This window comes from Oncorhynchus mykiss, chromosome 16 (assembly GCF_013265735.2).
Source record: "Oncorhynchus mykiss isolate Arlee chromosome 16, USDA_OmykA_1.1, whole genome shotgun sequence".
Lineage (NCBI taxonomy): Eukaryota > Metazoa > Chordata > Actinopteri > Salmoniformes > Salmonidae > Oncorhynchus > Oncorhynchus mykiss.
The window spans coordinates 33,366,923-33,393,867 of record NC_048580.1 but is presented as its reverse complement, the minus strand read 5'-3'; the positions used below and the strand labels follow the sequence as shown (position 1 = coordinate 33,393,867).

At 43.6% G+C, this 26,945-nt stretch overlaps 1 protein-coding gene across 1 annotated transcript in view; it reads left to right on the top strand.

Annotated features, from left to right (window-relative positions):
- The window catches only part of LOC118939522 (multiple epidermal growth factor-like domains protein 6), a 45,120-nt gene extending 22,628 nt beyond the window's left edge, over nucleotides 1-22,492 (top strand). Inside the window, exons 5-16 of the mRNA XM_036946736.1 lie at nucleotides 3,752-3,880; nucleotides 12,940-13,068; nucleotides 13,295-13,423; nucleotides 13,814-13,945; nucleotides 14,178-14,306; nucleotides 14,500-14,628; nucleotides 14,786-14,914; nucleotides 15,273-15,401; nucleotides 15,715-15,843; nucleotides 16,001-16,129; nucleotides 16,375-16,503; nucleotides 22,358-22,492. Of these exons, the coding sequence (XP_036802631.1) occupies nucleotides 3,752-3,880; nucleotides 12,940-13,068; nucleotides 13,295-13,423; nucleotides 13,814-13,945; nucleotides 14,178-14,306; nucleotides 14,500-14,628; nucleotides 14,786-14,914; nucleotides 15,273-15,401; nucleotides 15,715-15,843; nucleotides 16,001-16,129; nucleotides 16,375-16,503; nucleotides 22,358-22,431 (1,496 nt within the window). The 3' untranslated portion in view covers nucleotides 22,432-22,492. The remainder of the gene's footprint in view (nucleotides 1-3,751; nucleotides 3,881-12,939; nucleotides 13,069-13,294; nucleotides 13,424-13,813; nucleotides 13,946-14,177; nucleotides 14,307-14,499; nucleotides 14,629-14,785; nucleotides 14,915-15,272; nucleotides 15,402-15,714; nucleotides 15,844-16,000; nucleotides 16,130-16,374; nucleotides 16,504-22,357) is intronic.
- The last annotated feature ends 4,453 nt before the right edge of the window (nucleotides 22,493-26,945 follow it).

The following is a 26,945-nucleotide window of genomic DNA, read 5'->3' as shown; positions in this document are numbered from 1 at the left end:
GCTTTGGTGATTAAGATTTATTTCAAAGCAGTCTCATGAGTCAAACCCTTTAATGATAGACATGGCTACTTGGTGAACGCATTGGGCAGGACAAGACAATTGTCTTCATTGAGGGGAGGCTAAATGCTTGGTTTTTAATCAAATGACACCAAATGGAGAGAAAAAAATCATTTTGTCTATTTATTAATACGAGGGTTACCGGTACAAAAAAACACATTTCCTTTCTTGTTCCATGAGAACAAGGGCACCGCGTCACAGGTGTCGCTTCCACTCACAAAATCCATTCCATTACCAACCGTGTTACCAATAAGACCTGCTTTTCTTTAGTCTTAGATCTCCTGATATGCATGAAATGGTCACTTTTGAGCTTGTTTTCAAGGACACACCTCAAATATTGCCAGCCCCCCACCTCAGCCCAAGCGAACTGATATCCGACAGGTAAATTGCTGAACCTGGCGCATGGGGTAGAAAAACTGCCAGAGTGCAGGTTTTTACAAGCTAAAATTGCAAACTAATGTACGTTTGGCACTTGCACTACCTTAGAAAATGCTGTTAAGCTGTTATGGAGCCTATTGGACATAGACTTGGTGCTCCGGTACCCCTTGTGGTGTGGTAGCAGAGAGAACAGCCTATGACTTGGGTGACTAGTGGCTTACAGCAGGATGGCTTATATAATGTCTTCAAATGCACTAGATGTTTCACAAATTGCCTCATTTAGAGCAAAGGTAAGGCTTTTTAATGGTAAGGAGTCTCTTCTGTATACACTCTCTGATGAACTGTTATAAATATGAGGCGTTGAAGCCTTAGGTGTCTGTCCTGTGTGAATTCGATGCTTGTGATTTTTTAACTTAGCCAATTGAGAGAATCTCTCGCCATGGTCAGAGCAGTGGTAAGGCTTCTCTCCAGTATTTTTTTCACTGATGTACTTTTAAATGAACTTGTCTAGCAAATCTATTTCCACAATCAGAGCAGTGGTAAGGATTATCTGCTGTGTATGTTAGCTTGTGATAATTAACAAACCCAATTGAGAGAAGCTCTTTCCACACTCAGAGCAGTGGGGAGGCTTCACTCCAGTGTGCACTCTGATGAGAGAACAGATTAATGGAAGTTGTGAAGCACTTCCCATAATCTGAGCAGGAGTAAAGCCAGTGTGTATTTGTTGGTGTACTCTTGAATTATATCGTCTAGCAAATCTACCTCCACAATCAGAGCAGGAGTAAGGCTTCTCTCCACTATGCATTTTCAAGTGTCCTCAAGATGCCATGAGAACTGGAAACTCTCACAACAAATGCAGTGAGACCTCTTAGCGCTGTGTTGCTCTTTGGATGGAGATGCCGCCTCCACTTTGTCAGAGGAGTTAAGTGGCTCTCGTGTGTGAATAACAACAGAAAAAAGAGCAGCTGAAACACGTGGCAAAGAATCAACTTATTTCACTCCTAAATGATTCAAACAGTTGCATCTATCGCACATCGTACGAGTAGCATGAGATAAATGTACCTCTCTCATTGAATGGCAAGATAATAATTGTTTACTCCCTCATACGTGTTCTTACCATGAGAAACTAAATGATCACTCTAACCTTTCTCCTCCTCTTCATCACCTTCATCCTTTAATGATGACATTCAAGCCCAGTGTTTGACTGCAGTCTTCCAGCTTCTCTGATGCCACCTCTGGATCCTGGACCTGAAGATATCTCTCTCCTGTGTGAATGACATCTGAATAGCAAGTCAGTTGGTGTGATATACAAGTGCATTTACTGTAAGTGGGCTTTACATGACAAGGGAAGCGGGTTATTGGGGGAGGCAAAAGAAAGCGATAAAAAAAAAACATATGTTGACATTTCTTCCCATCCCGATATGGTAATAAATGTAAACTACCGACTGCCATACAGTGAATAAAACAAGTATTGGCTTCGAGAAAGTTGATGTCAAATCACAAGTCTGTGACAGGAAATAGGTTACCAGCTCACACAATGACAGGTGGAACTGGAGAAAACCAAACTGCTCTCGATAAAACTTGCTCTTACCATGATCCAATCCTCCTATCTTCTCACTTTCCTCTTCATCTTTAATGTTGACATTCAGCCCCAGTGTTTGACTGCAGAGGTTGTTTTCAGTGTATTGCTCAGACCAGTACCAATATAACAATCTCAACATTTCCTCTTGTGCGTGACATCTTCTTTCGACACTCAACATTTTCAAGAGAGAAGCTACATATTTTCCAAATTGGTCACAATGATCAGATGATTCATTTCTTTCTGAAAAGTATAATACGTCGAACATCTTCCTCTACAAGGCACCATTTACATAAGTATTCACACCCAAGTCAATACTTTACAGAAGCAGCTTTCGCAGCTATTACAGCTGTGAGTCTTTCTGGGTAAAGGCCTCCTCAAGCTTCCCAGCCAAAACAGTGGAAGAGTGCGTGCACAACATTGTTTCTAGAGGCAAGCCGGAGTCTACGCTCCTTCGACAGTGATTGGTCAACAGTACAGATTCTTCAATAAAGTCTTTGTTGTCATTCAACGAGAGACAACTCGTTTTCATTTTTTTTTATTCATTGAGGAATACTGCCCCAAACATCTTTGTTGGATGTAAAATTCTGCGACTAAAAACGTCAAAATGTATGACAGATTTCTTTAGTTATTTTAGATTTATCCTGATTATTTTGAAGAAGCGTATACTGGCTACGGTGTCTCAAAATGGACAAACAGTACCATTGCGAAGGCCTTTTAAGGGAGTATGCGAGCACACTTGTTCGGTTCGGCTAGGCGCCAGACAAACTGAAGCATGGTGAAGCCTTAATTTGAACTTCTACGGGATTGGTGTCCCTATACCGGGACGGTTGAGTTAACGTGCACTAATGTGATTAGCATGATCCTGTAAGTAACAGCAAACTTTCCAGGACATAGACATGTCTTATATGGGCAGAAAGCTTACATTCTTGTTAATCTAACTGCACTGTCCAATTTAGAGTAGCTATTACAGTGAAAAAATACCATGCTATTGTTTGAGGAAAGTGCACAACAACAAAAAATGTTTATCACGGTGATAACAGTGATAACCAGTGATAACAAATCTCAATTGAACACATTTTAAATTCAGGCTGTAACCAAACAAAATGTGGAAAAGTCAAGGTGTATGAATACGTTCTGAAGGCAGTGTAACTCTAAACCCCTCTTCACCACACAGAAATGTATCAACTCTTCGACAGTTAAGTCTACAAAACAGGAATTTGGCTCGAAACGTCTGCCATATACTACAATAGAAAAGGAACATAACTATTGGTCGAACTTTCTTTTACTGCACAGAAATAAGTGTAATTAACTTTACTGAACAAAAATACAAATGCAACATGTAAAGTGTTGGTCCCATGTTTAATGAGCTGAAATAAAAGATCCCGAAATGTTCTATACCACAAAAACCTTATGTCTCTCAAATTGTGTGCACAAATGTTTACATCCCTGTTAGTGAGCATTTCTCCTTTGGCAATGTAATCCATCCCCCCGACAGGTGTAGCATATCAAGAAGCTGATTCTGGGGACAAGGTGCAGTCCTTCTTGTCTTCCTGTCTCTCTTTCTCTAGTTCACTCTACCTATTTGTATATAATGTATGTTAACTCTGTGTAAACTCCTGTCTGTATTCTGTCTCTAAATGTTGTCTATCACTAGCAGTACCATATCACAAAGTTACATTTTGAGTATGTGTAAATGTATTTGGTGAATAAAGGTGATTCTGATTCTATCCCCAGAGTGTGCCCATGGCTGGTTTGGGGCGGACTGTGCTCAGCCCTGTGCGTGTCTGAACAGTGGTGTGTGTGACCGTCACAGTGGAGAGTGCAGCTGTGGCCCAGGCTGGGTAGGACAGCACTGTCAGACAGGTAAGGAACAAGAATCTTAACCATGTTGCCCTAAGACCTGTACTTTCTTGTACTCTGACCTGACTTACTGAGTGTGTATATGTGTGTTTTAGTATGTCTTGTCAATGTTGTTGCATGTGTATTTATGTGATCAGGGTTGGGTTGTAACAGATTATATAAAAATCTGGATTACATAATCCCATTACAAAAATTAAGTAGCTATAATCAACCTGGATTACTTTCTAAAAAATTTACTCTGATTACAGTTACTTAATTTTTGTAATTGGATTATGTAATCCTGATTTATATGTAATCTGTTTAAACCCAACCCTGATCAAATTCTGACTAAATTTAGATGAAATCAGATGTTTTTAGGAATGTAACTGTGATCCAAGTACACTTTTTTTTTTAAAGTAATCCAGGTTGATTACAGTTACATTCCTAAAAACATCTGATTTCATCTAAACTTAGTCATAATTTCAGTTGTTTAGTGCACCCTCAATTCTTGTCACATGTTCTCATCTCCACAAGATTCCATTGTCCTGCTAATCACCCATCAAGGGTGGACGGCTTCTTTTGTATTCAGACTGGTTGAATGAATAGGTGGCTTCCAAAACATTTCTATATGGCCCACTGGTCAATCAGAGAGTTGTCTGGACTCCACTTCTTGCTGCTTTGTAGCCTATTGACAGTTCACTTCCACTCTCTCTCCTTTGTGTGCTCGAGTAGTGGGAGAGAAAAATGCTTTCTGGTTGCACAACATTTCAAAATGCAATCGTGGGAAAAACATTGTTTCAAGCAAACCAATGTTGCTACTGTTGAAGAGAATACTGTCTCCGCTTTCTGTAGGTCTATATTTTATTTCTTTAGCTCTTATTATTGAGGGAAGGACACTTACGCCATTCACAGTGAGTTCATAAACCTGTACATAAAATGTATGGTTAGATATCAATTACACAGCTAACTATCAGCCAAAGTTGACTTAACAACCTAGCCAACTACTTTCTCAGACATTGCCAGATGTGATATTCCCACCAACGAGCACTTGGTGGGCAGAGTAATGGCTCTGCCTGTCAGCTAAACAGATAGAGGGCCCACGACAGGATGCTTTTAGTCACACCACAGCTGCCCCTTGGGGCAAGCCGCTTTACTCAGCGTCAAGCCAGAGGCATGCCTGCTCCCCATCACAGGTTATTATTATATTTTCTATATATTGGATGTCATGGCAAAAGCATGAAAACATGTTTTTGGAAAAGTACTTTAAATGATTGTGTGGGCAAAATGATTTCAGGATCTGGGTCCACAGGCGACAACAAATAAATGAAATCAAATTGTTTTGGTCATATACAACTGGCAGGCTTCTCACACAATGTAATAGTGACAAAAGTGAACAATCAAATCAGTGACAGTAAATATAAAATATAGTAATACTACAAATATTATTTTTTTAAACACTAAAGAAACATGCTAATAAAATAGAATAAGATAAAAAAAGACCATGTTTATTCATGCGCATAGTGAGTGGGGTAAAATTATAAAATACAGCGCAGTGCATTAGTAGCAGCATAGTTACAATTATGAGCATGTACAGGAGTTAAGATAACATGACTATTGCAGTGGTCTGGTACACTATAGTAATTCCAGTGTGTACAGAATATGATTAATACAGTGAAATGCTTACTTTTACAGGCTCTAACCAATAGTGCAAAAAGGTGTTAGGTGAACAATAGGTAAGTAAAGAAATAAAACAACAGTAAAAAGACAGGCTTATATACAGTAGCGAGGCTATAAAAGTAGCGAAACAACATACAGACACCAGTCAGGCTGATTGAGGTAGTATGTACATGTAGATATGGTTAAAGTGACTATACATACATGATGAACAGAGAGTAGCAGTAGCGTAAAAGAGGGGTTGGCGGGTGGTGGGTGGGACACAATGCAGATAGCCCGGTTAGCCAATGTGCGGTTGGTCGGCCCAATTGAGGTAGTATGTACATGAATGTATAGTTAAAGTGACTATGCATATATGATAAACACAGAGTAGCAGCAGCGTAAAAAGAAGGGTTGGGGGGGGGGCACACAATGTAAATAGTCCGGGTAGCCATTTGATTACCTGTTCAGGAGTCTTATGGCTTGGGGGTAAAAACTGTCGAGAAGCCTTTTTGTCCTAGACTTGGCACTCCGGTACCGCTTGCCATGCGGTAGTAGAGAGAACAGTCTATGACTGGGGTGGTTGGGGTCTTTGACAATGTCAGATATTTCATGTAAATGCGTTATGTGTTAAAGTTCTGTGTGTGCTTACAAGTTGCTTCTGTTACGTTCTTAGCTGCTTGCCTACTAGCAAGCTGAGTCCTTAGCTTTAGGTTTTCCTCAGTCAGTCTTCTCATTTCCAGACAGATACTTTGCATTTCTACCCTGACAAAAATCACCAGGTTTTACTACATTACACTGGGACTAATACAATTATGTGTGTACAGTACAGCTGGGTTTTGCCATGGCACTAAATTAAAAACAAATCAGATTACATGAACAAATGGGCATGTTCCTCCTCTCAATGTAGATATAGTCATATTCCAACATAATACAGGAAAGAAGATGTTTAAATTGAATCTGTCTCCAGAAGGCTTCTTAGGTCTTTAGACAGGTTTGGATGATCCTTGGGGAAAATGTTCAATAGCTTTGAGTGTGCATTGTGGGAAATTATGTTGTCAATAGCCCACCATGTCAATTTGATCTCCTCTTCACTATCTTCTTTAGTGTTTGAGGGTAAGTCATAACAGGGCTCACAGTCAGCCTCTACTAAAAAGGAGTTGGTTCTTTCCTGTGGCACAGGAGTTGCAGTTTCCCAGTTGCCTGTTGTATCCATGCCATGATTACTTGAAACAGCATCAGACATTGAAGCTGCAATTTCCTGCTTATCCCTCTCAGCTCCCTTCACGATTCTCCTCTTTTTACTCCAGTAAGTTGACATGGTTAACGTATCTTTCCGTGAGGCACCAAAAATTAAGGCTTGTCTCTCAAGATGTCTGTGTTTTTTTTTTTTTTAGCAAAAGTGGTAAAAAAAAACTATGATCAAAAGTTACTGAACATGCAATGGTCAGTTTAAAATGATGACTCCATTATGAAATGTCCAAAGAACAGACACAGTAGGGTCTATCCCAAATCCAAATGTGTCACAGGTGAAATTGCATTTAAAGCAATGTTTTTAAATTAGTTTAAAAACGATTTGTTTTTTCTTTTCTGGTTAGTCAGGAACTCAAAAGTGAAAGAAAACAAACTTCTCAAAAACGGGACTAGAGCCCCCTCAAACCTACTTCAAATCAAATCAAATTTTATTTGTCACATACACATGGTTAGCAGATGTTAATGTGAGTGTAGCGAAATGCTTGTGCTTCTAGTTCCGACAATGCAGTAATAACCAACAAGTAATCTAGCTAACAATTCCAAAACTACTACCTTATAGACACAAGTGTAAGGGGATAAAGAATATGTAAGTGAGTGATGGTACAGAGCGGCATAGGCAAGATACAGTAGATGGTATTGAGTGCAGTATATACATATGAGATGAGTATGTAAACAAAGTGGCATAGTTAAAGTGGCTAGTGATACATGTATTACATAAAGATGCAGTAGATGATATAGAGTACAGTATATACATATACATATGAGATGAATAATGTAGGGTATGTAAACATTATATTAGGTAGCATTGTTTAAAGTGGCTAGTGATATATTTTACATCATTTCCCATCAATTCCCATTATTAAAGTGGCTGGAGTTGAGTCAGTGTGTTGGCAGCAGCCACTCAATGTTAGTGGTGGCTGTATAACAGTCTGATGGCCTTGAGATAGAAGCTGTTTTTCAATCTCTCAGTCCCAGCTTTGATGCACCTGTACTGACCTCGCCTTCTGGATGATACTTGTATTGCATTCAGTGCCAGCACAAGCTACATCACAGATTTGTTGAAATTACAGGATACATTTGAGACACATTTATATGTAGCTTTCAACAACATTTGTTTTAAATTAAATTTTGTTTTAAAACTACAACAAATAAGGGAAGCTGTACAAACAAGTCACATTTATAAAGCATTTTGTAGTCTAGTGTTATTCTTCAGCTGGGCTTATCCTGAGATGTCCAAAAAAATCTGCAGTTGGCACACAACACTGGAGATGTAGACCTTTTCCTTTCTTGGTGGTAACATCCCTCTGAGTGGACACAATTTGCAAGCAGCATGCTCCTGGATTGGATGGGGTTTTGCTCAAGGACCAATGGAATGTCCAAAAATGTACTTAACTTAACTTAAAGAATGTAGCATAGTTTATAGATTTCTTTGAAAGGTTTAAGGCTATATTTGTCCGTCTCTTGCTCTGTTGATTTTGAATTTGTGTTAGCCTATTTGAAAGCTGACAGGCACTTTGTTTTGCAATTCTAATATCTTTATGATGTTGCCTTCTGTTCTCGTTTTTATTTATCGATAAAAGACAGTAATCAGAACAGTGGATGTGTTTGTGCATGCTTAATCATAACAGCGTAATTAATAAATCATGTTTTTTTGTGGTGTAACCTACAGAAGGCTCCAATCCAAGGGGGAAGCGCTCTGTCAAGCGGTTGAATACGAGAAGCCACAGTGCAGACGAGAAGAAGCACTTTTTTATTTATTTATTTTTTTATTTCACCTTTATTTAACCAGGTAGGCTAGTTGAGAACAAGTTCTCATTTGCAACTGCGACCTGGCCAAGATAAGGCATAGCAGTGTGAACAGACAACACAAAGTTACACATGGAGTAAACAATTAACAAGTCAATAACACAGTAGAAAAAAGGGGAGTCTATATATACATTGTGTGCAAAAGGCATGAGAAGGTATGCAAATAATTACAATTATGCAGATTAACACTGGAGTGATAAATGATCAGATGGTTATGTAAAGGTAGAGATAGAGATATTGGTGTGCAAAAGAGCAGAAAAATAAATAAATAAAAACAGTATGGGGATGAGGTAGGTGAAAATGGGTGGGCTATTTACCAATAGACTATGTACAGCTGCAGCGATCGGTTAGCTGCTCAGATAGCAGATGTTTGAAGTTGGTGAGGGAGATAAAAGTCTCCAACTTCAGCGATTTTTGCAATTCGTTCCAATCACAGGCAGCAGAGAACTGGAACGAAAGGCGGCCAAATGAGGTGTTGGCTTTAGGGATGATCAGTGAGATACACCTGCTGGAGCGCGTGCTACGGATGGGTGTTGCCATCGTAACCAGTGAACTGAGATAAGGCGGAGCTTTACCTAGCATGGACTTGTAGATGACCTGGAGCCAGTGGGTCTGGCGACGAATATGTAGCGAGGGCCAGCCGACTAGAGCATACAAGTCGCAGTGGTGGGTGGTATAAGGTGCTTTAGTGACAAAACGGATGGCACTGTGATAAACTGCATCCAGTTTGCTGAGTAGAGTGTTGGAAGCAATTTTGTAGATGACATCGCCGAAGTCGAGGATCGGTAGGATAGTCAGTTTTACTAGGGTAAGTTTGGCGGCGTGAGTGAAGGAGGCTTTGTTGCGGAATAGAAAGCCGACTCTTGATTTGATTTTCGATTGGAGATGTTTGATATGGGTCTGGAAGGAGAGTTTAGAGTCTAGCCAGACACCTAGGTACTTATAGATGTCCACATATTCAAGGTCGGAACCATCCAGGGTGGTGATGCTGGTCAGGCGTGCGGGTGCAGGCAGCGAACGGTTGAAAAGCATGCATTTGGTTTTACTAGCGTTTAAGAGCAGTTGGAGGCCACGGAAGGAGTGCTGTATGGCATTGAAGCTCGTTTGGAGGTTAGATAGCACAGTGTCCAAGGACGGGCCGGAAGTATATAGAATGGTGTCGTCTGCGTAGAGGTGGATCAGGGAATCGCCCGCAGCATGAGAAACATCATTGATATATACAGAGAAAAGAGTCGGCCCGAGAATTGAACCCTGTGGCACCCCCATAGAGACTGCCAGAGGACCGGACAGCATGCCCTCCGATTTGACACACTGAACTCTGTCTGCAAAGTAATTGGTGAACCAGGCAAGGCAGTCATCCGAAAAACCGAGGCTACTGAGTCTGCCGATAAGAATGCGGTGATTGACAGAGTCGAAAGCCTTGGCAAGGTCTATGAAGACGGCTGCACAGTACTGTCTTTTATCGATGGCGGTTATGATATCGTTTAGTACCTTGAGCGTGGCTGAGGTACACCCGTGACCGGCTCGGAAACCAGATTGCACAGCGGAGAAGGTACGGTGGGATTCAAGATGGTCAGTGACCTGTTTGTTGACTTGGCTTTCGAAGACCTTAGATAGGCAGGGCAGGATGGATATAGGTCTGTAACAGTTTGGGTCCAGGGTGTCGCCCCCTTTGAAGAGGGGGATGACTGCGGCAGCTTTCCAATCCTTGGGGATCTCAGACGATATGAAAGAGAGGTTGAACAGGCTGGTAATAGGGGTTGCGACAATGGCGGCGGATAGTTTCAGGAATAGAGGGTCCAGATTGTCAAGCCCAGCTGATTTGTACGGGTCCAGGTTTTGCAGCTCTTTCAGAACATCTGCTATCTGGATTTGGGTAAAGGAGAACCTGGAGAGGCTTGGGCGAGTAGCTGCGGGGGGGGGGGAGCTGTTGGACGAGGTTGGAGTAGCCAGGCGGAAGGCATGGCCAGCCGTTGAGAAATGCTTGTTGAAGTTTTCGATAATCATGGATTTATCGGTGGTGACCGTGTTACCTAGCCTCAGTGCAGTGGGCAGCTGGGAGGAGGTGCTCTTGTTCTCCATGGACTTCACAGTGTCCCAGAACTTTTTGGAGTTGGAGCTACAAGATGCAAGCTTCTGCCTGAAGAAGTTGGCTTTAGCTTTCCTGACTGACTGTGTGTATTGGTTCCTGACTTCCCTGAACAGTTGCATATCGCGGGGACTGTTCGATGTTAGTGCAGTCCGCCACAGGATGTTTTTGTGCTGGTCGAGGGCAGTCAGGTCTGGAGTGAACCAGGGGCTATATCTGTTCTTAGTTCTGCATTTTTTGAACGGAGCATGCTTATCTAAAATGGTGAGGAAGTTACTTTTAAAGAAAGACCAGGCATCCTCAACTGACGGGATGAGGTCAATGTCCTTCCAGGATACCCGGGCCAGGTCGATTAGAAAGGCCTGCTCACAGAAGTGTTTTAGGGAGCGTTTGACAGTGATGAGGGGTGGTCGTTTGACTGCGGCTCCATAGCGGATACAGGCAATGAGGCAGTGATCGCTGAGATCCTGGTTGAAGACAGCGGAGGTGTATTTGGAGGGCCAGTTGGTCAGGATGACGTCAATGAGGGTGCCCTTGTTTACAGAGTTAGGGTTGTACCTGGTGGGTTCCTTGATGATTTGAGTGAGATTGAGGGCATCTAGCTTAGATTGTAGGACTGCCGGGGTGTTAAGCATATCCCAGTTTAGGTCACCTAACAGAACAAACTCTGAAGCTAGATGGGGGGCGATCAATTCACAAATGGTGTCCAGGGCACAGCTGGGAACTGAGGGGGGTCGGTAGCAGGCGGCAACAGTGAGAGACTTATTTCTGGAGAGAGTAATTTTCAAAATTAGTAGTTCGAACTGTTTGGGTATGGACCTGGAAAGTATGACATTACTTTGCAGGCTATCTCTGCAGTAGACTGCAACTCCTCCTCCTTTGGCAGTTCTATCTTGACGGAAGATGTTATAGTTGGGTATGGAAATCTCAGAATTTTTGGTGGCCTTCCTGAGCCAGGATTCAGACACGGCAAGGATATCAGGGTTAGCAGAGTGTGCTAGAGCAGTGAGTAAGACAAACTTAGGGAGGAGGCTTCTGATGTTGACATGCATGAAACCAAGGCTTTTTCGATCACAGAAGTCAACAAATGAGGGTGCCTGGGGACATGCAGGGCCTGGGTTTACCTCCACATCACCCGCGGAACAGAGAAGGAGTAGTATGAGGGTGCGGCTGAAGGCTATCAAAACTGGTCGCCTAGGGCGTTGGGGACAGAGAATAAGAGGAGCAGGTTTCTGGGCATGGTAGAATATATTCAGGGCATAATGCGCAAACAGGGGTATGGTGGGGTGCGGGTACAGCGGAGGTAAGCCCAGGCACTGGGTGATGATGAGAGAGGTTGTATCTCTGGACATGCTGGTTGTAATGGGTGAGGTCACCGCATGTGTGGGGGGTGGGACAAAGGAGGTAACAGGGGTATAAAGAGTGGAACTAGGGGCTCCATTGTAAACTAAAACAATGATAACTAACCTGCACAACAGTATACAAGGCATATTGACATTTGAGAAAGACATACAGCGAGGCATACAGTAATCACAGGTGTTGAATTGGGAGAGCTAGCTAAAACAGTAGGTGAGACAGCAGCTAATCAGCTAGCACAACAACAGCAGGTAGAATGGCGATTGATTAGGCAGAGAGTGTCGGATTAACTACACACAGAGCCTAAGTGCGGCTGGGGCCGACAGATAAAACATAAACAAGCAGAATGGATTACCGTGATTAATGGACAGTCCAGCATGCATCAGCTATGTAGCCAAGTGATCAGTGTCCAAGGGGCAGCGGTGGATGGGGCAGGGAAGCTGGACTGGCGAGTGTTATCCAGGTTAGAAAACTAACAATGACCAAATAGCTTGTAGCCAGTTAGCTGGTTAGCTTCTGGAGGTTCTTGAGTGTGTTCTAAAAATGTAAAGATAATAGCGGTTCCGTATCACATTGGGTGAGGCAGGTTACCGGAAGGTATAAACAAATTAAAAATCGAAAAGGGATAGAAAGTAAATATGGGTTCAGTGAGTGTTTGGGACGCGGCGATTCAGACGGTTAGCAGGCCTGTGCTAACAAGCTAACAGTTAGTAGACGGTGCTAAACACGGTAGCAGTTAGCGGACCGGGCTAAACAAGCTAGCAGTTAGCAGGCCGAATTTGCAAGCAAGGAGATAGCAGGGGCTAGAGAGTTAGCCTTTGGGGACGTCGCGATGGGGGTATCTGTTTATTCTGTTTATATCTGTTTACTTTGATGACAGCAGTTAAAAATGTTTCTGTTTTTTGTGCGCTTGTGCCCTACACAGCATGTGAGGCTGGCCTGTTTGGCCCAGGGTGTGAGGAGCAGTGTCGATGTAAACATGGGCCCGTGTGTGACCACGTCAGCGGAGTGTGTGTGTGTCCTCCTGGCTGGAGGGGACCTCTATGTGATAGAGGTAAGGTCAGATTGTTGACCTAGGATCAGATTAGCCTTTTAGATCATAATGAATGAGATTACATGAACATGGGGAGACCTGATCCTACATCAGCGCTCCCACTCTGAGGCTACTATAACTGCATTGAACCTATTTATCACAAGGGCCTGTACATACTGTAAATTTTAAGCAACAGACCACACGCATTGACTTAATTGAATGTATGTGATTTCCACATTCCCCACAGCCTGTCTACCTGGCTCCTATGGGAAGGACTGTGTGCTACGTTGTAACTGTCCCCACGGCACTTCCTGCAACCACGTTTCCGGCGAGTGTGGCTGTCCTCCTGGATACACTGGCAACGGCTGTGAGCAGAGTGAGTGACTTGGAACAGACTAGTCTAGCCTGGAAGCCCGAGGGATAGGAGAGTAGAATAACACAGAATGATTCCTCCCGTCCTTGGTTCCTTGAGGTTAGCACCGGTCTACAAGAATCTTTGTGATACTTTCCCCAATCCAACCATTTCAGATCTGTGATAACCCCAAGGAAGGAAGGATATGTTTCTGAAGTATTAGAAAAAAGGGCCCGAGGTAGATATGCAGTATATGTATTGGGGTTTCTGAATGAAACGATAGTAAATCTACGTACAGTTTCCTTATTACTACTATCCAACATGTAGGCACACCTTTTTGTGTAGCCTACTGAAAAAGTGCATATATCAGGATATTGTATGGGAGCCAACGTGTGTTATGTGTTTCTCTGCCAGTATGCCAGCCTGGCACATATGGGCTGAACTGTAACCAGGTGTGCCAGTGCCCTGGCACCAACCAGCTATGCCACCCTGACACCGGCCTCTGCTACTGCACCCCCGGTTACCATGGTTACAACTGTAATCAAGGCAAGCACCCCATCACACACATTAACGCACAGACACACACTTCCTGAACCAATGTCACAAAGGAATTCCATTGTTGAAAGTTTAACTTACTATAGTCATAGGTAGGCCCAGGAGATTTTCCACAATGTGACCTGATCTGTAAACACTCTTGACTTTAGTTATGACCTCACCTGATTAGAAAAAACATTGATGTTTAAACACAGCTAAGTCCTGTTTGTGTTTGGCTTGACAGAGTGTGACATAGGACGGTACGGCCCAAACTGCGAGCGGCTGTGCCAATGTAGGAATGCTGGTGTGTGCCAGACCACCACAGGCACCTGCCAGTGCCTGTCTGGCTACATCGGAGCAGACTGCAACATCAGTGAGTGCCAGCGTGTGCCAGGGGCATGGGCATATCCATAGGCTACAGTTTGTTATTTACCAAGTATTTATTGTAACATTAAAAAGTAAAATGGTAATTTTCATTCATTTTTCATCCTATAACACAAGCACTACCAAGTAACATTTTGTATGGTCTCCTCTCTTTCCCTACTCTTTTCCTCTGGTTCTACCAGCTTGCCCATCAGGGCGTTATGGGCAGGACTGTGCCAAGGTGGCTTTGTGTGGGGAGGGGGCAAGGAGTGACCCAGAGACGGGCAGGTGTGTGTGCAAGGGGGGCCAGCGGGGAGAAGACTGCGGACAGGGTAATACACACACTAACACACACAGTTGATTCCTGCTCCACAATGAGTGTCATATGTAATTATCCATCCAGTCATGTTTTATTGACAATCTATGGCGTTTGTGCGCTTGTGTGCGTGCTGGTGCCTGCGTGTGTTTGTGCCTGTGTGTGTTTCTCAGGTTGTGCCCAGGGTTGGTATGGGGTGGACTGTGGCCAGCGCTGTAACTGCCGTAACAGTGGTATGTGTGACCCAGTCTCTGGAGGCTGCACCTGCGGACTAGGCTGGACCGGACCCAGCTGTGACAGAGGTGACCTGACCAGACCTGGCTATAAATACTATTCTAAATCTTTAAACTACTTTGAACATTTGCTTTAGCCTGCTTGGAGTGCCAGGTGGGCATGGTTTTCACTTTTGCGTTCTATAGGTTAGATTGCAACAGACAACCTCAATCAAGCACAGACACATTATTTGAAATGATTTCAAATATTATTTGAACCCAGGTCGTGGCAACCATGGTCAACAGCTCACATTTCCCATTCTCCTCATTGTGTTGTGAATTGATGTGAAGACTACATTTAAGTGCCCCTGATATCATGATGAGCCCATGACACAATTCCATTGCGTACCCGTTATAAGGTGTGTGTTTCTGTTGCTCTGTCATTCAGAGTGCCCCTTAGGGAGTTACGGGGCCAACTGCAAACTGCGGTGTGATTGTAATAACAATGGGACGTGCGATAGAGTGACGGGAGAGTGCCGGTGTGACCCGGGATACTACGGTCACCTGTGTGAACACGGTAAGTCAGGGCCATTCAGTTACTGCTGCTTTGAGTGGATCAAGGAATCATCAAATTGATCATGTGAAATAACTCCGTTTGAAGAAATCATTGAATCAATGTATTTCGCTACACCCGCTGAAATATGTATATGTGACCAATACAATTTGATTTGAATGTAGATAAAACAGTTAGTATCAGAGTTTAGGTTTGAAGGGTTCGGTTAGGAGAGTGCGAAACAATGTAAGAAAGCTATTCAAGGCGTTTTTTGAATGCTCTTTCTGAGGTTCTAATGTTTTACTATCCTAACTATCCTGCTCTATGTTCTGTCTAGCCTGCCCTGCTGGTTTCCATGGCCACCGCTGTCAGTTCCAGTGTAAGTGTCGAGGCCACGCCCCCTGTGACCCCAGCACAGGGCACTGTCTCTGCCCTCCTGGTTACCATGGATACCGCTGTGAGAAAGGTGAGAAGGATTAAGTTGAGATTTAGTAGATACAATTGCTTATTAATGTGGTTGTAACTGCTGATAAAGTGTGACTGTTACATGCCCCAGTCATAATTACTGCTAAGATGTTGTCTCCTGTGTCATGTGCTCCCCTCCCTCTCGTTCCCTGTCACAGAGTGTGAGCAGCGTCGTTTCGGGGTGGGCTGCATCCAGTCATGTGACTGCGAAGGGGACACCCCATGTGACCCCATGACCGGCCGTTGTCTGTGCCCCCCAGGGAAGATGGGCACGCATTGCGACACAGGTAGTAGATAAATAAAAAGCAAACAACTATCGAAGTAGTATGGTTCATCAGCATCTGTTTCCTCAAACGACTATGTGGCGAATCCTAACTTCCACTTACTTTAAGTCCAATTTTCACTTAGTCTCCCACTAACATCAATGCAGTTAGACTTAAGTCAATGTAAGGATTCACCCCTATAAGCTAAACAGCACCATAATCTAAAAGTGTTCTCACAATTCCCGTTTCCCTGTCTGGGCTTTGTCCAGATTGTCCAGTGAACCGCTACGGCCCGGACTGTTCTGAGAGCTGTGAGTGCAGGAATGGGGGGTGGTGTGACCCACGGAACGGCCGCTGCATCTGTCTACATGGCTGGATAGGGCCCACCTGTCAGGAAGGTAAGTGTATTGATAAGGAAGAAGGGACAGAGCATGGACCATAGAATGAGCAATTAGAATACTGGAATGGACATTAACATTAACCTTTTTATTTTGGTAAATGGCTGACCATTTTGGATAAAGGTCAGCCATGTAGTTAGTCAACCATGGTTTGACAGTGCTATGATAAGATAGAGTAAAATAATGAATTTGAATAATTTATCTGCACCGTATGTTAGCTATCTAAACAGACAGTTTTAGAGGAATGATTCCATAAATGTTTCTAACGAACTGCCAGTAAGCCAACATTCCATTCAAACAATGCAGCCAATCAACAGCCATACACTGGCTGAATTCAGTTGATTATAGGTAGTAAAGAGAGGAAGGCTCCACACCACTCTCTCACTTTAGTATCTTACCTAGTTATTTTATGATGATCACATTTTTGCTCTTTTGTAGCTTTGGCAACTAGGTATGTGTTTTCTATACCAGTTCACTCCTCTACCTGTAGGCTTTACAGATGCAGCGTTTGGAACTGCCGATCTGCGGTCAAGAACGGCAAGTTCATCTCAGCCTATGCTGCTCTTTAGTCCCTTGACTTTTTGGTCCTGATGGAGACATGGATCACCCCAGAGAGCGCTGCTACTCCAGCTGCTCTCTCCTCATCTGACTATATTTTCTGTCATAGTCCAAGAGCATCTGGCCATCATTGTCGTGGCACAGGTCAACTCATTTCTCCTAACTGGAGATTTTCTCTTTTCTCCCTCTCTAACCTGTCCATTTCCTCATTTGAATTCCATGCTGTCACTGTCACTAGTCAACTGAAGCATAACATTGTTTTCATCTATCGCCCACTAGGTGCCCTTACAGATTTCCTCAATGAGCGTGACACCTTGATAAGCTCATTTCCTGATGATGGCTCACTGCTCTTCTACTTGGCGACTTCATTTCTTTCCAACTCTCTCTTTCCCCTCCCTGTCTCTTTTGACCCCACCCTTTCCCAAACCCGTCCAACTCACAAGGCAGACAATATGCTTTACCTCATCCTTTCCCAAACCCCTCCAACTCACAAGGCAGGCAATATGCTTTACCTCATCCTTTCTCAAACCCCTCCAACTCACAAGGCAGGCAATATGCTTTACCTCATCCTTTCCCAAACCCCTCCAACTCACAAGGCAGGCAATATGCTTTACCTCATCCTTTCCCAAACCCGTCCAACTCACAAGGCAGACAATATGCTTTACCTCATCCTTTCCCAAACCCTTCCAACTCACAAGGCAGACAATATGCTTTACCTCATCCTTTCCCAAACCCTTCCAACTCACAAGGCAGACAATATGCTTTACCTCATCCTTTCCCACACCCCTCCAACTCACAAGGCAGGCAATATGCTTTACCCCACCCTTTCCCAAACCCGTCCAACTCACAAGGCAGACAATATGCTTTACCTCATCCTTTCCCAAACCCCTCCAACTCACAAGGCAGGCAATATGCTTTACCTCATCCTTTCCCAAACCCCTCCAACTCACAAGGCAGGCAATATGCTTTACCTCATCCTTTCCCAAACCCCTCCAACTCACAAGGCAGGCAATATGCTTTACCTCATCCTTTCCCAAACCCCTCCAACTCACAAGGCAGGCAATATGCTTTACCTCATCCTTTCCCAAACCCTTCCAACTCACAAGGCAGGCAATATGCTTGACTTCATCTTTACTAGAGCCAGTTTGCCTAATAATCTCACTGCAACCCCCCTCTAGGTCTCTGATCATTACTTTGTTTCCTTTTCTCTCTCCTTTTCCTCCAACCCTAGCCACTCAGCTCCTACCCAGATGGTCATGCGCCTTTCCGCATCCTCTGACTCGCACTGTCCCTTTTCTTTTCTTCCCGGCCAGCTAGGCCCTCCCATCGTGCTCTGTGGCTGAGTGACTCATTGCGAGTTTACAGAACAAGGCTGCAGGCAGCTAAGCAAAAATTGAGAAAAACTAAACTTCCAGCGGACCTATCATATTTTCACTCCCTCCTCTCCACCTTCTCTTCCTCTGTATCTGCTGCTATAGCCACTTTCTATCAATAAAATTGTCGAGCTTCTGCCTCTAACCTAAGGAAACTATTTTCCACCTTCTCCTCCCTCCTTAATCCTCCATCCCCTCCCTCCTCCCTGACTGTGGACGACGTTGTCAACCACTTTGAAAAGAACATCCACTCCTCATTCACTCAACCTACTGGGTCCACTGGTCCCAGTCACACAGAAATACCCTAGGCCTTTTTCTGCCCTCTCTGTCCAGATGAAATCCTGCAACTAATGAGGTCTGGCTGCCCGAAAACATGCCCGGTCGACCCCATCCCCTCCTCCCTTCTCCAGTCCATCTCTGGAGACCTTCTCGTATTCCTCACTTCCCTCATCAAATCATCCCTGACCACTAACTGCGACCCCTCTGATTTCAAAATGGCCCGAGTCTGACGTCAAAAACTATAGACCAGTACCCCTTCTTTCTTTTCTTCCAAAACACTTGAGCTTGTGTCACTGATCAACTCTCTCATTATCTATCTCAGAATGATCTTCTTGACCCTAACCAGTCAGGCTTCAAGACAGGTCACTCAAGTGAGACGGCTCTTCTCTGTGTGCCAAAGCGGACTCTCTCCTCTGTTCTCATCCTCCTAGATCTATCCACTGCCTTCGACACAGGGAACCATCAGATCCTCCTGTCAACCCTCTCAGGGCTGGGCATCTCAGGTTCTGCACTCTTGGGTTGCATCCTACCTGGCAGGCCGCTCCTATCAGGCAATGTGGAGAGGATCTGTGTCTGCACCACGTACTCTCACTACTGGTGTCCCCCAGGGTTTGGTTCTTCTGACATCCAGGTGGTGACACACATGTCTGCATGCCTGATAGATATCTCCGCTTGGACGCTGGCCCACCACCACAAGCTCAACATCGATAAGAAGGAGCTGCTTTTCGTCCCTTTTCATCCCCTGCACGCTCAGAGACTTCTCCATCATGGTTGGCAACTCCCTCCCAGAGTGCAAAGAACCTTGGTGTGACCCTGGACAACACCCTGTCATTTTCTGCAAACATCAAAGCAGTGACTCGCTCCTGCGAGTTCATGCTCTACAACATCCATATTGTCAGACTCTACTTCACACAGGAAGTGGCGCAGGTCCTAATCCAGGCTCCTCCGGACACCCCTGGCTTCCAGTCGAGACTTGCATTCACTACAAGACCATGGTACTTGCCTGCGGACCAGCAAGAGGAACTGCCCCTCTCTGCCTTCAGGCTGTGCTCAAACCCTACACCCCAACCCGAGCCCTCCATTCTGCCACCTCTGGTCTCTTGGTCCTCCCACCCCTAAGGGAGGGTAGCTCCCGCTCAGCCCAATCCAAGCTCTTCTCTGTCCTGGCACCCTAATGGTGGAACCAGCTTCCCCCTGAAGCTAGGACAGCAAAGTCACTGCCGATCTTTCCAAAGTACCTGAAACACTACCTCTTCAAATAGTATCTTAAATAATCCCCCTCCTCACCTCGAACCCCTACCCCTCCTCACACATACACGTGAGAAAAGTTCTTGACCCAGCACTTGCACTTGACCTCCCCCTTTCTAGCTCTGACTTGGCTGACAGATACTTTATTGAGGAAAAGCGTACTGTGACAAACCTGTTCAAGATTAGGAGACTTTGTCACAAATTAAGCGGGAAATCGTCACTAAAATCCCCCCAGAATGAGAGTTATTTCGAACAGGACAGTACCTGTGTGTTTGTTTCTCCATCTTGGTCCACACAGGCCACAGGCAAAGTCAAGGATAGCAGGGTTCGGTACACAAATCGGGTTCTCGGTAGGTCCAGGTCCAAACGTCAACAGGTCCAAACAGTCCAGCTCATACACGGTAAATCCTAACGATATATATATATTGTCTCTTTCTCTATGGTTCACAGATCCTTCCAGCCCCTCCACTCTCTCTTCCTGGTTTGTCCTGACCCCTTATCTGTGGGTCGGCCCCACCTTCGGAGCGTTCCCCTTGCTTCTGGGAATTGTAGTTTTGGCATTCGGCCATTTTGTGATCTGTGGTTCTGATCGGGGTGGCCATTTTAGTGAGAGGGCAGAGCCCGTTTATTAGTTCTGCTCTCACATATCTGCCATTTATCATTCGACCCCCTTCTTTGCCACAGTACTTACTATGCCTGTGATATGTGGTTGTCCCACCTAGCTGCACTACACGACTAAAGATATGTGGACACCTGTTCGTCGAACATCTCATTCCAATATCATGGGCATTAATATGGAGTTGGTCCCACCTTTGCTGCTACAACAGCCTCCAGTATTCTGGGAAGGCATTCCACTAGATGTTGGAACATTGCTGCGGGGATTTGCTTCCATTCAGCCTCAAAAGCATTAGTGAGGTTGGACACTGATGTTGGGTGATTAGGCCTGGCTCGCAGTCGTAGTTCCAATTCATCCCAAAGCTGGGGTTGAGGTCAGGGCTCTGTGCATGCCAGTCAAGTTATTCCACACCAGTCTCGACAAACCATTTCTGTATGGACCTCGCTTTGCGCACAAGCTGAAACAGGAAAGGCCTTCCCCAAACTGTTGCCACAGAGTTGGAAGCACAGAATCATCTAGAATGTCATTGTATGCTGTAGCATTAAAAAATGAAAACAGCCCCAAACCACTATTCCTCCTCCACCAAACTTTACAGTTGGCACTACATTGGGGCAGGTAGCGTTCTCCTGGCATCCACCAAACCCAGATTCGTCCATCGGACTGCCAGATGGTGTAGCGTGATTCATCATTCCAGAGAATGCGTTTCCACTGCTCCAAGAGTCCAATGGCAGCGAGCTTTACACCACTCCAGTGGACACTTGGCATTGCTCATGGTGATCTTAGGCTTGTGTGCGGCTGCTCGGCCATGAAAAATAATTTCATGAAGCTCCCGAAGGAACAGTTCTTGTGCTGACATTGCTTCCAGAGGCAGTTTGGAACTAGGTAGTGAGTGTTGCAACTGAGGACAGATGATTTTAACACGCTACACTCGTCAGCACTCTGCAGTCCCGTTCTGTGAGCTTGTGTGGCCAAACGCTTCACGGCTGGTTTGTTGTTGTGCCTAGTTGTTTCCACATCACAATAACAGTACTTACAGTTGACCAGGGCAGAAATTTTACAAGCTGACTTGTTGGAAAAGTGGCATGCTATGACAGTGCCACGTTGAAAGTCACTGAGCTCTTCAGTAAGGCCAATCTACTGCCAGTGATTGGCCATGGAGATTGTATGGCCGTGTGCTCGGTTTTATATACTTGTCAACAACGGGTGTAGCTGAAATAGCCAAATCCACTAATTTGAAGGGGTGTCCACATACTTATATATATTGTATCTTGAGATGAATCCGCTAATTGTAAGTTGCTCTGAATAAGAGTGTCTGCTAAATTACTCAATGCAAAATGTAAATGATAGGACTTAGACAAGTTGTAAATGCAACAAGTACTGATATTACATCATATAATAGCACTGACAGCTTTCCAAGAAAACAAAAACTGGGACATTTATGGTAATTTAATAGGATCTCTATGGCTGGGACGGACGGAGCAGTGCATTATGAGTACAGTAGTACATCATGCTATAGAGCATGGAGGAGAACTAGGAGAAATATCCCCCTGGTTCAAGTGCTATACAAACACAATAACATGTAAAGAGACATTTAAGATAATATCTAAGCAAACTTCCAACACACTTTACAATAAAGCCATAAAATGTTAGATAAAAAACATGCAAGATGTAATAGAGGCTAAATAGATTACTAAAACAAAACAGATAGCTTTAGACTGAATTCCTATAAAACAGCTTTCACTAAAAGTGCTCTCTCCTCTTTCTGTCCTCTCGTCTGCAGGAGGGACCCTCACGTCTCCACAGCTGGGCAACAGAAATCAAGAAAAGAGTCACTCACACACTGTCCCAGTATAGCACCCCCTACTGACCTACCCCCAGCCTCATACAATTGCGGCCTACTGGTCACCTCTAGAGATCACAGTGCTCAAAACTGAACTGAAGCACTCAAAACAACAACAGACTGTTTTGTACAGAGAAGGGAGTGCTATGGCAGGGCCTTGGTGAACTAAAGGGACTTCTGAACTGGAGATGCCATTTTGCAGCGTTGTCTGATCGCAGACTTTTGGAGTTCAGATAACACACTACCCTTGACATCACGGGGATGACTGTCCTATACTCCATCTTACAGGGTGGACTCTTAAATGTGCTCCAGAGTTAACAGGCTGGGATAATTGTTTTTGCCTGCCCTGGATAAGAGGACATTTCTGGGTCAAATGCCAAAAAGGATAAAGTCATGCAAGGTTTATAGAATTATTTACTGTAAAATACAGTTGTTGAATATCATGTACCATGCTTAACAGTTGTGTATTTGTGTGTACATTGCATGTATGTTGTGTGTATGTAAATGTGTTCATGTCTACAATTCAATCATGTTGTACGTATACTCACGATATGGTCGTACCGCATTGGAAGTCGGTATTTCTTTGAACATTGAGGAGATTTGCTTTACGCTCATAGCATCTTTTAAAGTAGTTGTAGTCATCCTTACTGGCTTCTCCAAAAACAATAGGCTACTCACACACATGGTCCATTTGATTTGTATCTTTACAGCCACCAATGCACTATACAGACTCTTATGGCACAGTTGATTTATAAATCAGAAACCATTCAGGATCGTTTTCATCTGAATGAAATGCTCTACAGTATTTGGGAAACCTGGAATGGTGATGATGACTTGCCCACAGGTCAATATGCCTTAGTCTATACACCTTATTTTACATGTACAGTGGGGCAAAAAAGTATTTAGTCAGCCACCAATTGTGCAAGTTCTCCCACTTAAAAAGATGAGAGAGGCCTGTTATTTTCATCATAGGTACACTTCAACTACGACAGACAAAATGAGAAAAAAAAATCCAGAAAATCACATTGTAGGATTTTTAAATGAATTTATTTGCAAATTATGGTGGAAAATAAGTATTTGGTCAATAACAAATGTTTATCTCAATACTTTGTTATATACCCTTTGTTGGCAATGACAGTGGTCAAACGTTTTCTGTAAGTCTTCACAAGGTTTTCACACAATGTTGCTGGTATTTTGGCCCTTACCTCCATGCAGATCTCCTCTAGAGCAGTGATGTTTTGGGGCTGTTGCTGGGCAACACGGACTTTCAATTCCCTCCAAAGATTTTCTATGGGGTTGAGATCTGGAGACTGGCTAGGCCACTCCAGGACCTTGAAATGCTTCTTACGAAGCCACTCCTTCGTTGCCCGGGCGGTGTGTTTGGGATCATTGTCATGCTGAAAGACCCAGCCACGTTTCATCTTTAATGCCCTTGCTGATGGAAGGAGGTTTTCACTCAAAATCTCATGATTCATGGCCCCATTCATTCTTTCCTTGACACGGATCAGTCGTCCTGGTCCCTTTGCAGAAAAACAGCCCCAAAGCATGTTTCCACCCCCATACTTCACAGTAGGTATGGTGTTCTTTGGATGCAACTCAGCATTCTTTGTCCTCCAAACACGACGAGTTGAGTGTTTACCAAAAAGTTATATTTTGGTTTCATCTGACCATATGCCATTTCCCAATCTTTTTCTGGATCATCCAAATGCTCTCTAGCAAACTTCAGACAGGCCTGGACATGTACTGGCTTAAGCAGGGGGACACGTCTAGCACTGCAGGATTTGAGTCCCTGGCGGCGTAGTGTGTTACTGATGGTAGGCTTTGTTACTTTGGTCCCAGCTCTCTGCAGGTCATTCCCTAGGTCCCCCCGTGTGGTTCTGGGATTTTTGCTCATCGTTCTTGTGATCATTTTGAACCCACGGTGTGAGATCTTGCGTGGAGCCCCAGATCGAGGGAGATTATCAGTGGTCTTGTATGTCTTCCATTTCCTAATAATTGCTCCCACAGTTGATTTCTTCAAACCAAGCTGCGTACCTATTGCAGATTCAGTCTTCCCAGCCTGGTGCAGGTCTACAATTTTGTTTCTGGTGTCCTTTGACAGCTCTTTGGTCTTGGCCATAGTGGAGTTTGGAGTGTGACTGTTTGAGGTTGTGGACAGGTATCTTTTATACTGATAAGTTCAAACAGGTGCCATTAATACAGGTAACGAATGGAGGACAGAGGAGCCTCGTAAAGAAGAAATTACAGAATTACAGGATTTTCTTTTCTCATTTTGTCTGTCATAGTTGAAGTGTACCTATGATGAAAATTACAGGCCTCTCTCATCTTTTTAAGTGGGAGAATTGCACAATTGGTGGCTGACTAAATAATTTTTTTGCCCCACTGTATGTAGATACTATATGAAGTGACAGCTTCTCGGAGAAATGGAGGGAAAACTGTTTCAGTTTTCAATAAAAAAAATATTGATTATATGTGTACTGCAAAACACAACATTAGACCACATTTAGTAATTAGACTGCATTTGCTACATATCAAGCAAATGTTAGTAAAGGGGTCAGTCATATGTCAAACCCTACAGATGCTATACATTTACCAAGCCTTGTCCCAGATCTTTATGTACATTAGAAAACTCCTCTGATTGTATGGTGTAAGAGTCTTTTTTAGTGGTTTGCTAAAGCATATACAGGTATCAAATTGACCATCTATATAGAAAATATTTTAAAGTAATAACTTGGTCATCGCCAGCTTGTGTGATCAAACTGCATCGTAAAGTCATGTATGAAGTCAAGATATTCTACATTCTTCCCTGCATAAGCCTCTGTCACCATCTTCTGGTGGTGGTGGCTCTCCACATTACATATTGTGATCTGCCCAGCTTCATATGTGAGGGCAGTTAGTTGTAGCCATTGTTAGAGGACTACTGGTCAAAAGTTTTACAACACCTACTCATTCAAGGGTTTTTTCTTTATTAATACGATTTTCTACATTGTAGAATAATAGTGAGACATAAACTATGAAATAACACATATGGAATCATGTAGTAACCAAAAAAGTGTTTAACAAATCAAAATATATCTGAGATTCTTCAAATACCCACCCTTTGCCTTGATGACAGCTTTGCACACTCTTGGCATTCTCTCAACCAGCTTCACCTGGAATGCTTTTCCAACAGGTCCTCTGATACAGCCTGGAGGTGTGTTTGGTCATTGTCCTGTTGAAAAACAAATGAGAAACAAATCGTCCCACTAAGCCCAAACCAGATGGGATGGCGTATTGCTGCAGAATGATGTAGTAGCCATGCTGGTTAAGTGTGCCTTGAGTTCTAAATAAATCACAGACAGTGTCACCAGCAAAGCGCACCCACACCATAACACCTCCTCCTCCGTGATTTAAGGTGGGAAATACACATGATGAGATCATCCGTTCACCCACAACATGGCGGTTGGAACCAAAAATCTCCAATTTGGACTCCAGACCAAAGAACAAATTTCCACCGGTCTAATGTCCATTGCTCGTGTTTCTTGGCCCAAGCAAGTTATATTTTTTTTATTGGTGTTCTTTAGTAGTGTTTTCTTTGCCTGATTCACACAGTCTCCTCTGCACAGTTGATGTTGAGATGTGTCTGTTACTTGAACTCTGTGAAGCATTTATTTGAGCTGCAATTTCCGAGGCTGGTAACTCTAATGAACTTATCCTCTGCAATAGAGGTAACTCTGGGTCTTCCATTCCTGTGGCGGTCCTCATGAGAGCCAGTTTTGTCATAGTGCTTGATGGTTTTTGCGACTGCCCTTGAAGAAACGTTGAAAGTTCTTTAACTTTTCCGTATTGACATACCTTCATATCTTAAAGTAATGATGGACTATCGTTTCTCTTTGCTTATTTAAGCTGTTCTTGACATAATATGGACTTGGTATTTTACCACATAGGGCTATCTTCTGTATACCCCCCCCCCCCTACCTTGTTACAACACAACTGATTGGCTCAAATGCATTAAGGAAAGAAATTCCACAAATTAACTTTTAACAAGGCACACCTGTTCATTGAAATGCATTCCAGGTGATAACCTCATGAAGCTGGTTGAGAGAATGCCAAGAGTGTGCAAAGCTGTCATCAAGGCAAGGGGTGGTAACTTTGAAGAATCTCAAATCTAAAATATATTTAGATTTGTTTAATATAACTGGATTGAGTAGGTGTGTCCAAACTTTTGACTAGTGCTGTAGATATCAAGTCATCAATGAAAGAATCAATATTGAAATGTTTACATTGTCTTAAACAAATCAATTTTGTGGTGCTTTAGGAATGCTCCCTGAAGGATTAACACCTGGTAACATAATAACTAACAGAATGACATCATAGGTCCCTGATCTGTACTAGCAAGAAATTCATAATTATACATGACATTCTCTTTATGGTGATATATCCTGAATAGGTACACAAAGGTAAAAAAAAATGCAATATTCTCCTTCGTATGTTTGGCTATTATTCTACTGAGCCCTGCCCCCGAACAAGATCATTGTTTGACCACAGA